Source organism: Xyrauchen texanus, chromosome 50 (genome assembly GCF_025860055.1).
Source record: "Xyrauchen texanus isolate HMW12.3.18 chromosome 50, RBS_HiC_50CHRs, whole genome shotgun sequence".
NCBI classification, from domain to species: domain Eukaryota; kingdom Metazoa; phylum Chordata; class Actinopteri; order Cypriniformes; family Catostomidae; genus Xyrauchen; species Xyrauchen texanus.
The window spans coordinates 15,906,966-15,920,696 of record NC_068325.1 but is presented as its reverse complement, the minus strand read 5'-3'; the positions used below and the strand labels follow the sequence as shown (position 1 = coordinate 15,920,696).

Here is a 13,731-nt window from a genome sequence, read left to right as displayed (position 1 = left end):
TAAATCACTGAGATAAAAATTTTTTTTCCCATTCTGATAGTTGATTAACTGAAGCTCCTGACCCATATCTGCATGGTTCTATACATTACACTGCTGCCACACGATTGGCAGATTAGATAATCACATGAATAAGTAGATGTAAAGGTGTACCTAAGAAAGTGGCCGGTGAATATATATTTAAAAGTTTTACGTGTCTGTAAAGTCAATGGACATGTCTGTCAGCATTCATTTAAAAGTGACCCTTTAACCAGCTAAGACCAGCAAACCCATTGGTTTTGAGTGTAGGAACTACTAATAGTATTTCATCATTTCCTTCTAAGAATGTAATTTTTTATGTGTAAACGGCATTAGTAAATATATTAAAACCACAAATATTTTAAAGTCCAGTTTGATGGAGGTGAGGGAATTGCTAATAGTTCATAATTTATTACAAAAAATGGTCATGTTTAGCTGTTTAAAAACATTCAGTCTTACAGTTATATTCGTTAAAGCTAAATATACCATGTGTGGTGTATTTTAATGAAAAACCAATCAAAAAAATAAATAAGCTCTCTAAATGCACAGGCAGACATTACACAAGACCTTATTCACAGTTGCGCCATCTTTGATTTCTGACGGAAATTAAAACGAGGCTGCACTGTAAAATGCAATCAAAAATCTCCTAGATCACGTCTGATTTTCCACAACTCAACATGAAGTTTTCACTTCAGTTTTTTTGTTTACTGATATTTCTTGGAAAGATATTTTTCAATGTTTCGTCAGTGAAATGATCCATAAACACTGTACAACCATTAAAGAGACTACAGCTATCCCTAACATTCTCATTGTCATTCCCATCAAAAATCAAAGATGGCGCTGCTGTGAATAAGGTAAATATGATAGCTTGTCTAAAAAACAAATACACCAATTTTCTCAGTTTTATAACATACACAGGCTTAAAATACAGATCTCCAAACAGGCTTGCCAAGTGTCCCGTATTAGCCAGGTGTCCATTTTGGCTGAAATTTTCCCTTTTTTTTCTCTCCCCTTTTCTCTCCAATTTGGAATGCCCAAGTCCCAATGCGCTCCAAGTCCTTATGGTGGTGTAGTGACTTGCCTCAATCTGGGTGGCGGAGGATGAATCTCAGTTGCCTCCGCATCTGAGACATCATTCTTATCACGTGGCTTGTTGAGCACGTTACTGCGAGATGTAGCGCGTGTGGAGGCTTCAAGCTATTCTCTGCGGCATCCACGCACAACTCATCACACGCCTCACCGAGAGTGAGAACTACACTTTATAGTGACCATGAGGAGGTTACCCCATGTGACTCTACCCTCCCTAGCAACCGGGCCAATTTGGTTGCTTAGGAGACCTGGCTGGAGTCACTCAGCACTCCCTGGATTCGAACTCGGGACTCCTGGGGTGGTAGTCATCGTCAATACTTGCTGAGCTCCCCAGGCCCCCCTTAAATGGGACCACCCCACCCCCATGGCAAAAAAAATCCCATTTTGAAGCAGAATATATTTTTGTGATGAAAAGTTAGAAACCTTAGGCAGACATGTATTGATCTAAAAATGTAGCATTGTTGCATTTATAAAGTTTGTAACACTTATGTACAGCTTTGAATTGGAACGCTTTCCCACTAAATGGAATTTGTTAAGTTGCTAAATTTAAATGGGAGCTCTTCAGAAGCAGCACTAGGCAAACTCTTGATGGCAGGAGATTCTTCAGACTCAAGGAACTCTGGGCTTATGCTTTCCTCAGGTTCATTCTTTAAGACAGATCTTAAGGGTGAATCGCTGGGCCTCTGATAATAACTCCAGGTCGTGGAGGCAGATCCAATTGAGGAAGGGTCTAAGCCAGACAGGTTAGCTTTGAAGTCTTCGTTGAATGATGAAGACTCCAGGATGCTTGACATTTGTAGGTCTAATGAGGAAGATGCTGAGAAAGCACGGGGGAGTCTTGGCTCGTGGAGGTTAAGTTTTGAAACAAGAGGTTTGCCTATGGACACTTTTTGCTCCTCCACTAACTCTTCATCCAGGTTAGTGTACTTGTAGTGTAGACACACAATAAACGACAGCTCCATCTGTGAGGGGAAAATCAAGTTAGTTTTTCCGTTCGATTTTCTAGATTCTACCCTATACTGTATAATACAACAGCATTTTAATGTTAAAATAACCTATCCATAAAATCAGTGAAAATACTCTAATTAAAAGTTGGGCAAAATCTTCTGGCTTTTTTAAAAATAGGATCAAATAGGCAGATTCAACTTATATAAAAATGTAATTGGCAAGAGAAACTTAAGCATACATTGCCAATGCATTATTAGACACTATACATACAGTCGTAGCCAAGAGGGCTGTGCTCATGACATGGTTCTGATGCATCACAGGTGACCTGAGTTTGAATCCCAGCTCCTGAGGTCCTTTCCGAATCCCATTCCCACTCTTCTCCCCCTCTCATTTCCTGTCACCTCTCTACTTTCCCTATCCCATTAAAGCCAAAAGGTCAAAAAAAAACTACTATTTTCTCTGTCTGCCGTTCAGTCTCTACAAGTAAACCTGGCCACAGCTTGCTGAAGACCAGGTCCTTCTCAGTCTCTATTGCGCACATGCCAGGTCTCATTTGGGTGGTTTTGCTTTTGACAGTGGTTCAGATTAAGTGAGTGAGCATTTTCTGAAGAAATACGGCAGCTTTCCCATATCTCTCCCATGCCTAGTTCACCATTTGTGGGTGAAGTGTCCATATTCTCCGTACAGTAAATCCGCTCCAGTTGTTATTATGCCTGGGGCGTAATCGTGCGTAATGAATAAGTGTGAAGCAGTTACAGATTTAGCTGATGAATGCCCATCAGATAAAACAATAGGGTTGTTGGAGTGCAGGTGTCAACATTGTGGAAGTATTATTGTGATTTGACAACTGTTGGTCACAAACATGCACTTTACAAGATTGCTATCAAATGTCCAAAAAATATCAAATCACCAAAGTTCTTGCCTACATAATAACCCAAAACATCTCGCCATTTTTATTTATTTTTATAGTGTATTTTTGGAGGGATTTAATGTCAGGTGATCAGAAAGACATCTTGAGGCAAGCACTGACCATGGATCAGTCCAAACACTATTGAATAATTTCAATTATATGAACCAATATTATAAAACTGACCTGAGATCAATTGAAATCCTATGACACAGGTTCACTCAGGTTTCAATTCCCCCTTTCAACGAATGCAACAAGTGCTGCACATGCAAAGTAAACTATACATTTACCTCATTAAATTGCAGCTTTTGCAGTTAAATAATTTCACTAGGATATAACGTGATTAGAATTTGTGCACTGATTGTTTACGTAATGACATTCGTACTAGAGATGGTATACGTTTTTAGTATTGGAGCATGTTTACGAGCACGAGTGACCAGATTCCGACACCAGTATCGGTCTCGGGAAATCCCTAATTAATAATAAAAAAAAAAAATAAAATAAAAAATATATCAAGTAATAATATGAGAATAAAGTTGTAGCATTGAAGGATTAAAGTCATATTAATAGTCGTAGCATTACCAGAATAAAGTCATAATATTATGAGAGTAAATTTGTAGCATTATAAGCAATTAAATCAGTAATGTTTTGAGAATTAATAATATGAGAATAAAATCATTAAACTAGAAAAAGTCTAAAAAGACTTTATTACCCTTATATTACAATTTTATTCTCAAAATCTTTTTTCCATATTAACGTGGCACTAAAATGTCATCATAGTATAACGCAGGCCCATAACCACCATAAACACTGAGGAAGTCTTGTCCCAATATTCAAAACAGTAGTTAATCAATATGACCTTTCTATTGACTTCTTTTTAAACTGGAAAACACAGAATTGCTAAACCTTGAGCCTTTGCAGGGCACTAATACGAGTGAAGAGCTGAGGCTGTTCCAGAAGCTGTAGATCATCCATGGTAAGTAGTAAACTGCCAGCCTCCCGAAGGCTCTCCTGATTGCTGTGCTTCAGGTCTACTTCAGGGCCCTGAAATAATTGTCAAAAAACAGAGATGCTATGGGCAAATCCTACTCACATTTTTATATACGAATGAATAAAAAAAGTATGTATAAGCTTATCAATGTACATCAACTTTAACTACTAGTCTTACTAAAAGACAATCTCATTGAGGGGTCAGCAATTAATGATACATGAACATATAATATTTTCAGTTTTATGCAGCTCCTATTGGATCTACAAGAAAGACATTTTACCTCTGCGAAGTCAGTGAGTTGGGCAGAGCAAGACACAATGTCTTCAGGAGTTTCCAATATCCGAGTGTAGATTATCATGATATTGGAGAACTCTGCAGCAAAACCCAGCTGTACCTTCACGCCACATTTAAACTCAAGACAGCGGCTGTTTGGGAGGACTGGTTCGAATTACACAAAAATCGTAAGGGTCAACTTATTCTGCATTTTGTACAAACAACAGAGTTTGTACATTAATACTATGCATATGTGCCCCAGAAAAAGAGCAGTATTCATTAAAAATATGTGAATAAACCTGAGAAGTGATTTTAGAATAAAAGAGTCTCACCATGTGCAATAGCCCACTGTAAATTGCGTGTTGATGCTGTTATGGGGCAGGCTGGTGCTTGTATGCGGTCAGTCAAAGCACGGCGCTCAGAAAGATTACTGCGCAGTTCCAGAGCCTGCCGGCCTCGAGTGATTTCACATTTTCCCATGTCTGCATAAGCACACAGACTCACAATGTTACACTTTTAGGTGAAAACAGCCTTCAATATCTCATAGCTCAAACAAAAATTCCAAACATGGAATTTCAACAATGAAATGATAACAAGCAGACAGTTTAGAAGTTTAACCCCAAACCTTCTGCTACTTTGTCAAGTAAGACCGTGACCTTCTCTGGATCCATCAGTCTCTTCTTGAGGTAGCTCATGAAGATTCCGTTAGAGAGGTCTTCTTTGTTTACTTCAAATGCTTCGGCATCAACACACCTGCATCAAAATTATATAGACTATGAACACAATCTCTAGATGTCAGTAAAAGTACTAGGGTGGCATGATTATATAATGAGACGCACGTTGCATAGCCAAACACTATATTTGCGGTAACTTTCAAGGGGCCAGGCTGTGTGATGCTGTCATCATTTGGGTTTCTGTAGAACAACATGACTGCAGTTAGACTCTTGTTAATTTTTCTTTTGTAAAATAATTCCAAATAATCCTACAGAATTGGTTGCACTATAAGTCAAACCGTTTGCGACACATGTCCAGCAGAAAGACGTTAAGTCCTGTCTGGCGTTCTTGCATGCGCTGTAACACGTCCTGCACACAGACACAGTGCTTTGAGGTATGAGAGGCTGGAGCATCAATAGGTACCATGAAACTGTTCCCATAGTTCTCATAGCCATGACCAGCAAAATACAACAACCCTAGAAAGGGTAAACATACAAAAGGAGGAATTAGAGATCAAACATCTACAGATGACCCTCTTTTGAATGTAATCTTATTTCATCTGTAAATTGTATAGAAGTATGGACCATTTTCACATTTGTGGGTTTGGAACTTGGAAGTAAACTATAGTGGTGAAACTTCTATAGTGGTAAATGTTTCCACAACCTTTCAAAAGTGGGTTATTAATAAAAGTGTAGTGGCTTCAAAACTGTTTGAGGAATGACTGTGTGTAATTTATGTTGTAAAACAAAACTTAAGTCCTTTCAGATAATGTTAACCCCAACATTATTTTCCTCATAAATCGAAAATCCTCGTTCTTAAAACCCCTTGGAAATTCCCTGCATAAATGCCGACGCCTCTAGCTATGCAAACTCGATTTCCTCCATTTTTGTATTCCAAAATGTGTCGAGTCGCAATTCATAGCAGAACGTTAGTATGCGTTGCATTCTCAACATTGCAACAATGCGGCACAATAGCGGACATTAGTGTGAACTGTTCGCTTCTACTGTGAGTTTTCCCTTTCAAGCCAACTACTGTCATGGCTGAGAAACAGTTGAAGAGAATATTGTCAAGGAAGTAAGGTAAAGTCAATAAATATATCAGCTTGCCTGATTAAGCATGTTCAACAGGACATAGTGTTGGCAATGCATTGGCCAAATGCTCGAATTTGCGTATGTGTTCTTGCGCAAAGTATTTTCTGGCCTTAACATTTTGGGTTGGTCTACAAACAGTTCTTTTATCCAATATATTCATTTTAATAATAAGTTTGTTAAATCACTAGTTTGTTTGTTAGTGATTTAATTCCATGCCAGCTTCCATAGCTATTTTCATGGCAACATTTTTAATAATGAGTAATCCAACTGATGCAACATGAAACTAACCATAAACACCTCGATCCAACAGCAACAGGAACTCAGTAACAGCACTGTGCATCTCCTGCCAGTTGAGGTCCAGCAGAGAGACAACTTTAAAGTCTAGCTGGCGTAGAAGGTTTGTCAACTCATGCACATCCGCCATGGGTGCTCTCAACTGCCGGTGATGCTGGTAGTTCATATTCCCCATAAGCAACGCTACCTTATCAGTGGCTATAAATTTGTAAAGTGCATAATAATGTTTTTATAATGTGGAATGACAAGACTGGTTCAGCAGATCCCTTAATCACAAAAACAATCACCAAAAAGTATTAAATACGTACCACAACAATCACCCATTTGCTTTGGAGGTGCATCAGATGTATCTGTGAATTACAGGTGCACGTGAATGACAATGAAACATCATAAGCAGATGTGTTAAAATGTTACAAAATAGATTATGCTTGCCTATTTCAGTCGTTTCCCATGAGACATCAGAAAAGGAACCAGGACCTGAGTGAAAACAGGCCATGCTATCAAGCAAAATCTTTTAATTTATTTGGTTGATTTTACAGAGGTCATAAGGATTGAAAATCCAACACAACCCATTTTAATAATGTGTAAATAATAATTTACAATAAACCAAGAATGTGTATTAAGAAAGTATACAGGGTCAAATTTGGTGTCATGTTAAATATAGTGAATAATTATGGATGATTTTGTATCAAACAACTTACCTATGTTAACTTGGACCTGATTGCTCCACATTTCGTGATAAAGATTGTAAACCCTACAAGTGTATGTACCTCTGTCAGCTGTGGTTATACATGGAATCTGTGGACAAGCCCAAGCCTTTGTGAGTAGCCTACACTGTAGTTGAATATTAAATAGCAGCAAACTTGGCCATGACCCATTACAATGTTCCTTAATTATTCCAAGCATTTACTGACCAAGAGACATGAAACAGGCAAAAGGGAAGAGCTATAATGAGTAAAAAAGATTAAGCACCTTCAAGAAGCTTCTCGTGGACTTTTGTATTGGCTGTCTGTTATGATACCACTGGAACTGTGGTGGCGGGTTGGCCTGAGCAGCACATTCGAGATATAGAGTGTCTCCCTCCACCAATGCCTGAGCCCTGGGATGCTGAGATATATATAATACACTAGTTGATGATGGGACGTAGCTACCACTGGGGCCTGCAAACACAGACATTCAAATACACAATTTATATGTGGTGAAAGAAGATTGATCAAGGTCTGTGTCAGCTTAGAGACAAATCTTCACATGCCTGGACTTGCACCTCCAGACCTCAGTAGACGTACATGGGCCCATTTCGAGAAGGCAAACTTGTCTCCAAAACTTACACGACAGATGTAGTGCCCCTGCTGATCTGAACCTACACAATTCAGCAGCAGCTCTGGGACATTGCCTCCAGGAACCTACCGAAAAAATTAAGAAGCAGACTGTTTAGACTGAGAATGGTTCACACTGAACACATTTTTTGCATCTATCTGCACAATTTTTCAGTTGTTTTCCTATGCTAGACGGACATCATTAAAGAACTTTTAAAACCATGTTTCCAGCAATCTGTTGAATTTTTTACACTGTGCTTAGCTGTACAGCCCCTTACCACTTCTAATAAGTAGGTTTAGTAGTTAACTGACCTCATCTTTGCCCTTGAACCACTGGTAGGTGAGTTCCAGAGGTCCGACTGCCTTACAGCTCAGAATCACAGGACTTCCCTCTGGTACCTGATGACTCTGTGGCTGCAGTGTGATGGCAATTTGTTCCATCACTATCAAAAAACACAAAGGAAAAAAATAACACTAGTGTGTACGCACATTTTATGAATCACCTTTCCAACTTCACAAACCAACAGTACAACCTCATCTGGACCCTACAAACCTACAACCTCATCCATTTGAGTGGAAATAGATTCCCAGCTAAAACCAGCCTGTTATGGTTTGATGATTTCCCAGCTGGCCAGGCTGGTCTGTTTTGATGGTTTTACAGGAATTTAGGGGAATTTTGAGCATTTGTCAGCTTTTCAGGTTGGTTAGACCAGCTCAGCAACTAGCTAAACCAGCAAAACCCCAGTTTGGCCAAGTTGGAAGACCAGCAAACACCTTAGGCTGGTTTAAGCTGTTTTCCAAGGGTTTATTGGCTTGTTTTGATGGTTTAATATGGGATTTGGGGTGTTTTGAGCCTTTGTCAGCTGGCCAGGTTGGGTGACCAGCTGGTCAACCAGCTAAACACCAGCTTAACCATGATGGGAGAACAGCTAAGACTAGCAAACCCCCTTAGGCTGGTTTACATTTTTTTTTTGCATGGTTAATATAACTTGTTTATGTCCATTATGGTGACCCCTAATGGGAGTAACAAGAATATAGCTTGTTTAGATGGTTCTACATGGGTTTTGGGGAATTTTGGGCACTTGTCAGCTTGGAAGACAAGCTGGCCATGATGGGAGACCAGCAAAACCAGCTTGGTTTAAGCAGTTTTTTCAGGGTTAAAATATCTTGTTTTGATGGTTTTACATGGGGTTTGGGGAGTTTGGGGCATTTGACAGCTGGTCAGGTTTGGAGACCAGCTGGCCAACCAGCTAAACACCAGCATAGCCATGATTAAAGATCAGCAAAACTAGCTAAGACCACAAAACCACCTTATGCAGGTTTAATGATGGGAGACCAGGAAAATCAGACAAGAAACCCCCCTTAGGCTGGTTTAAGATGTTTTTTAGGGGTTAATATAGCTTGTTTTGATGGTTATAAATGGGTTTTGGGGCATTTGACAGCTGGTCAGGTTTGGAGACCAGCTGCCCAACCAGTTAAACACCAGCTTAGCCATGATGGGAGACCAGCTAAGACCAGAAAACCACCTTATGCTGGTTTAAGCTGTTTTTTCAGGGTTATTATAGCTTGTTTTGATGGCTATACATGAGTTTTGGGGAGTTTTTGGCACTTGGCTGCCCCCTGATAGTTGACCAAACCTTAGTTTGTAACATTGTACAAATTTGCATTGTAACCACATTTCCATTTACCGTCAGGCAAGTATCTGTCTAAACATGCAGGTGGAAAATTACTTACTCAAATGAAGACATAAAAACAATTATAAATGTACAAATAATTATTATAATGATGATAATAATAATCACTGAAATATAAATCATGGTAATTTTATGTTTTAATCACAGATTTATAGGCTGCAGAGTTGCGTTCACAATGAACTGTTCTGTGGAAATAAAAGCAAACTAATCTCAAAGCACCTCCTGAGCGGAGATGTCTGAGGACATTTACAGCACTCATAGACGATACTGTTCTTGCAAAAAAATTACAAATCAGAAGACTTAAACAAAGAAAGAGTGAGAAACTTTTACATGCGTGTGTTCTACGAGACTGCACACCTCCGTACAAATATACAAGCGCATAGACGGCTTTTCTGTCATCTGTTTTTAATATAATAAAGCGCGTGTTTGTGTGTCTACGGGGAAATTATTTGTAATATTCATTTGATAATAATAGCCTAATAATAATTTAATACATGGGAAAATTAGCCAAATATCTGCTACGGTCAAAGGCATCAGCTATTGGTGATCACTATGACCATCATCAATCTCCGAGATCATCATCTGTCGGCACAACCCTAATGTGCATTTCTCTCTATAAATTAACAAAATTCAGAATCATTCCTGCTTTTGCCGATATTGCCGCAGCTTGCTTCGTGCATGCACTTGTACAATTTATATTTTAATGGCGCATTATTACGGTTTAGTATTTTTCTGTAATGTAGAACAGTGTTAGCAATGTTACTTATAATATTCTTTCTCAGCCCTGGAACTCAAATCATTTACTGATGCCCCCCAAAATATATATACATTTAAGTAATTAAAGTAATATCATAAATGTACGACTAGTCGACTAATTGCTTAAATTAACATCTACTAGTCGATTAGGAAAATATTTGGTCGGGGGCAGCCCTAGCCACATTCATTTGGTTTAAGACCAAACAAACATCTTAGGCAGGTTTAAGCTTTTTTTTAGTTGCTGTTTGTTCAGAAGGATTAACAGAGCTAAAAATGTTGATCAACATCATCTGAAGGTGCTGTAAGCGATTTTAGCTGTTCTATTTCCACGAGACTGGGCTGATGGATTAGCCATGCCCCCTCTTTACAAAACCCTGAAATCCAAATATACCAAAATTATCTTTATTGAGATCAGAAACGGTTGTTAAACAACAGCTGCAAAATAGCGCCCTCAACTGACAACTGGTATGAACAACGTGGCATAAAAATGCATTATGCCTCAATAATTCACTGCAACTACAAAACACGCAAAATGATTGACAGGCAAACTTTTTGTTGCTGTTTAGAGTCTAGAGCTGTCACAGAGACAGGTGAGATATCTCAGGACACTCATTTTATTAATATCTTTAAGGGAGTAGGATTTTTTTTTTAATACCTTTCCATGAAAAAGTCGCTTACAGCACCTTTAAGTGTATCTGTTTATATTTGGTTACCTTGTGTAGTGAGAAATCCAACAGCCTCTCTGTGTTCAATTTTCCTTAGGGACTGAAGCAGAAACTCCAGGGAACACCCTCTATCGGCAAGGAGGGCAAGGAGGTATCGGCCAGGGCTGCCATTAGGACTTAGCACTTTGAGTGAGCAGTCAGTCAAATCTCTGTCACTGCAAAAAAGGTGATTCTTTAACTGTGAAATTATAATAATTAAGCACAATATTAGTTCGTTTTAAAAAATTAGCCTATAATTGGACTTACCTACAAGAGAACTGTGGTTGCTCGGCTACTGCCTTTGCCAGTTGTTTCCAACCACACATTAAATTATCCAACATGTAACCGAGTCTGTTTAATACTGCCTCATTAAGGGTCCCCACACCCAAATTCATGCACTCCATAACTCAATGAATGAATACCTAAGACAGCAGTGACAAGAGGTTTACTTAAATTTATTGTTGAACAGAAATGGCATCTTGCTCTGTAATATAAAGCACTTATACAGTATATTACTATACACCGATTAGTCAAAACTTTATGACCACTCTCAGGTGAAGCAATTAATGTTGATCATCTCCTAACATGGCCACATGACAAGGTCTGGGTTTGTTGATGTAAGCAAACAATTAGTTCTCGTAGTCGATGTGTTCAATGCAGGAGAAATGTGCAGGAGTAAAGACCTGAGTGACTTTGACAAGGGCCAAATTGTTATGGTCACATGACTGGGTCAGAGCATCTTTGATACGGCAAGGCCTGTGGGGTGCTCCCGGTCAGCAGTGGTGAGTACCTACTAAAAGTGGTCAGACAAGGGACAAACCACAAACCGGTGACAGGGTGTTGGGCGCCCAGATTGCCACCTACCTAAACATTGTTGCAGACCAGGTACATCCCTTCATGGCAAGGGTATTCCCTGATGGAAGTAGCTGCTTTTAGCAGGATAATGCACCCTGCCACACTGCACACATTGTTCGGGATGGTTTGAGGAACAGGATGAAGAGTTCAAGGTGTTGCCCTGGCCTCCAAATTCCCCACATCTCAATCCGATTGAGCATCTGTGAGATGTGCTGGACCAACAAGTCCGAGCCTTGGTGGGTCGGTGCTGTTTTGGTGGCATGCGGAGGACCAACAGCATATTAGCCATTCAATACCCTATTCAAAAATTTCCTGAGAATTGTTTGAGTTCAATGCCATTGTATATCACAAAGAGGAAGATGTGTCTAGCCTCTCAACCCAGATCGAGGCTATCAGTTTTTAGTTTTTCAAAAAGAAAACCGTTACTAAAAAACATATGCTAAACGATGACATGAATTAGGGAAGAACATTTGGATGGACTACAATTGAAATACTAACTGTAAGCAAAATAAGGGAACTAGCATAAGAAATTTAGAGCCACAAGGGTTAAAAATTTAAAGAAACTGTTCTTCCAGCAATATATAAGACCAACTGTCATTCTGAACATATCCTTTGGACAGACGTGTGTAAATTTAGATATTTGTGCAGTGATTTCCCTGGTACATGTTTGCCTTCTATAAAAAAATGTATTGACTAGTATAGAACAAAAGCTATAGTTATTATCTTTATGATTTACCTTCTACTTATGACTATTAATTATGATCATAAAGATAACAGAAATTGGTAACACTTTAAGGTTTTAATAAGGTTGTGTTTGCTAACATGAGTTTATTTTAGTTTAGTTTAACTACATAAGCTACTAACAATGAGCAAAACCTTTACCCTACTTTTAGCAGACCAATATATATATATTTTCTAAATTAAGATTTGGTTAAAAAAATTTTTTTTACAGAAATTAACATTAACCAAGATTAATAAATGTTCTACTACTGTAAATATGTTGTTCATTATTAGATCATAATAATATTTATTAACAAATTAACATGATTAAGGTAAACACATTTACCAATCTATTATCAATTTTATTCAATAATTAGACATTAAACATTAATATTAAAACCAATTTAATATCCAACAAATATGTAGTTTCATTTGTTCAAATATCGACTTTGTTCCTGTATATAAATATAACACTGAAAACCATCAAGTGCATAAACTAACGCAAAAATGCGGAACTACATATGAAATATTTACTCCACCATGTATCACATAACTCGATATAGTTTATTGTGACTCCCACATTATACATAGTAATCATAGTAAACACTGCTCGACTTCTTTAATAATTAAGTATACTAAGAAAAGCTCTTAGTAGGAAATCATAGAGGCAAAGAAAAAGGGTGTTTACCTGTATTGCGGTATCTTAGGCTTCCGGAAGTAAGTTTATCCCTGCTTCGTAATATGTAGGTTACAAATTTGAGACACAAGTGACGCCTGACAAAGATATTGATATTTTAATGCAATCTTTGCGTATTAACTTTAATCTAAACATAAACAGACAATCAGACCCTAAACATCTGTTCATCCGCTTTGAATCAGGGTCGGTTGTGAGTCTTTCTGCTCATCAGAATCCGCAAATCAGTACAGATAAACATCCGAAGCAGTTTCTTTCTGATTTTGTAGTTCCTCTTTCTAACATGCATTTGCATGCACATCCTCCGCGCGCTTAGCACGACCTTTTTACTTTCACCTTCTCTCGACCAGCAAAGCATCATCATCCGTACATGCCACTCAGTGTCGAGGACATCAGAACCACAGTTGGCATGGATGGACATCCATACTTTCTTTATTAAAGGAACTGTTCACCCAAAAATGAAAACTCCCTCATCATTTACTCATCCTCACCAAAACTTTGAAGCTCAAAAAAGCACATAAAGGCAGCATAAAAGCAATCAAGACTCCAGTGGTTTAACCAATGCCTACGTTTACACGGACACTAGAAAGCGTCTTATTGCGAGAAAGCATCGTTCCAGTTTACGTGTACAGTACACGTAGCATACTCTTTACTCCCATATACATGTGAC

At 38.5% G+C, this 13,731-nt stretch overlaps 1 protein-coding gene across 3 annotated transcripts; it reads right to left on the bottom strand.

Annotated features, from left to right (window-relative positions):
- Nucleotides 1-407: 407 nt before the first annotated feature.
- LOC127641152 (mucosa-associated lymphoid tissue lymphoma translocation protein 1 homolog) lies at nt 408-13,354 on the bottom strand. Of its 3 annotated transcripts, XM_052123953.1 has the most exons (18): nt 13,056-13,353; nt 11,657-11,894; nt 11,060-11,214; nt 10,802-10,968; nt 7,951-8,081; nt 7,575-7,725; nt 7,295-7,482; nt 7,024-7,120; nt 6,755-6,799; nt 6,631-6,672; nt 6,317-6,520; nt 5,236-5,413; nt 5,063-5,137; nt 4,849-4,976; nt 4,556-4,705; nt 4,231-4,388; nt 3,866-4,003; nt 408-2,066 (listed from the first exon to the last, which is right to left on the bottom strand). In XM_052123953.1, exons 3-18 carry the CDS (start codon nt 11,194-11,196, stop codon nt 1,623-1,625), a joined length of 2,433 nt encoding a protein of 810 aa, XP_051979913.1. In that variant the 5' UTR covers nt 11,197-11,214; nt 11,657-11,894; nt 13,056-13,353; the 3' UTR covers nt 408-1,622. The 3 variants fall into 3 exon arrangements, with proteins under 3 accessions (XP_051979913.1, XP_051979914.1, XP_051979912.1); XM_052123954.1 differs by lacking the exon at nt 11,657-11,894 and having other exon boundaries at nt 7,295-7,429; nt 7,651-7,725; nt 13,056-13,354; XM_052123952.1 differs by lacking the exon at nt 11,657-11,894.
- Between the last annotated feature and the right edge of the window lie 377 nt (nt 13,355-13,731).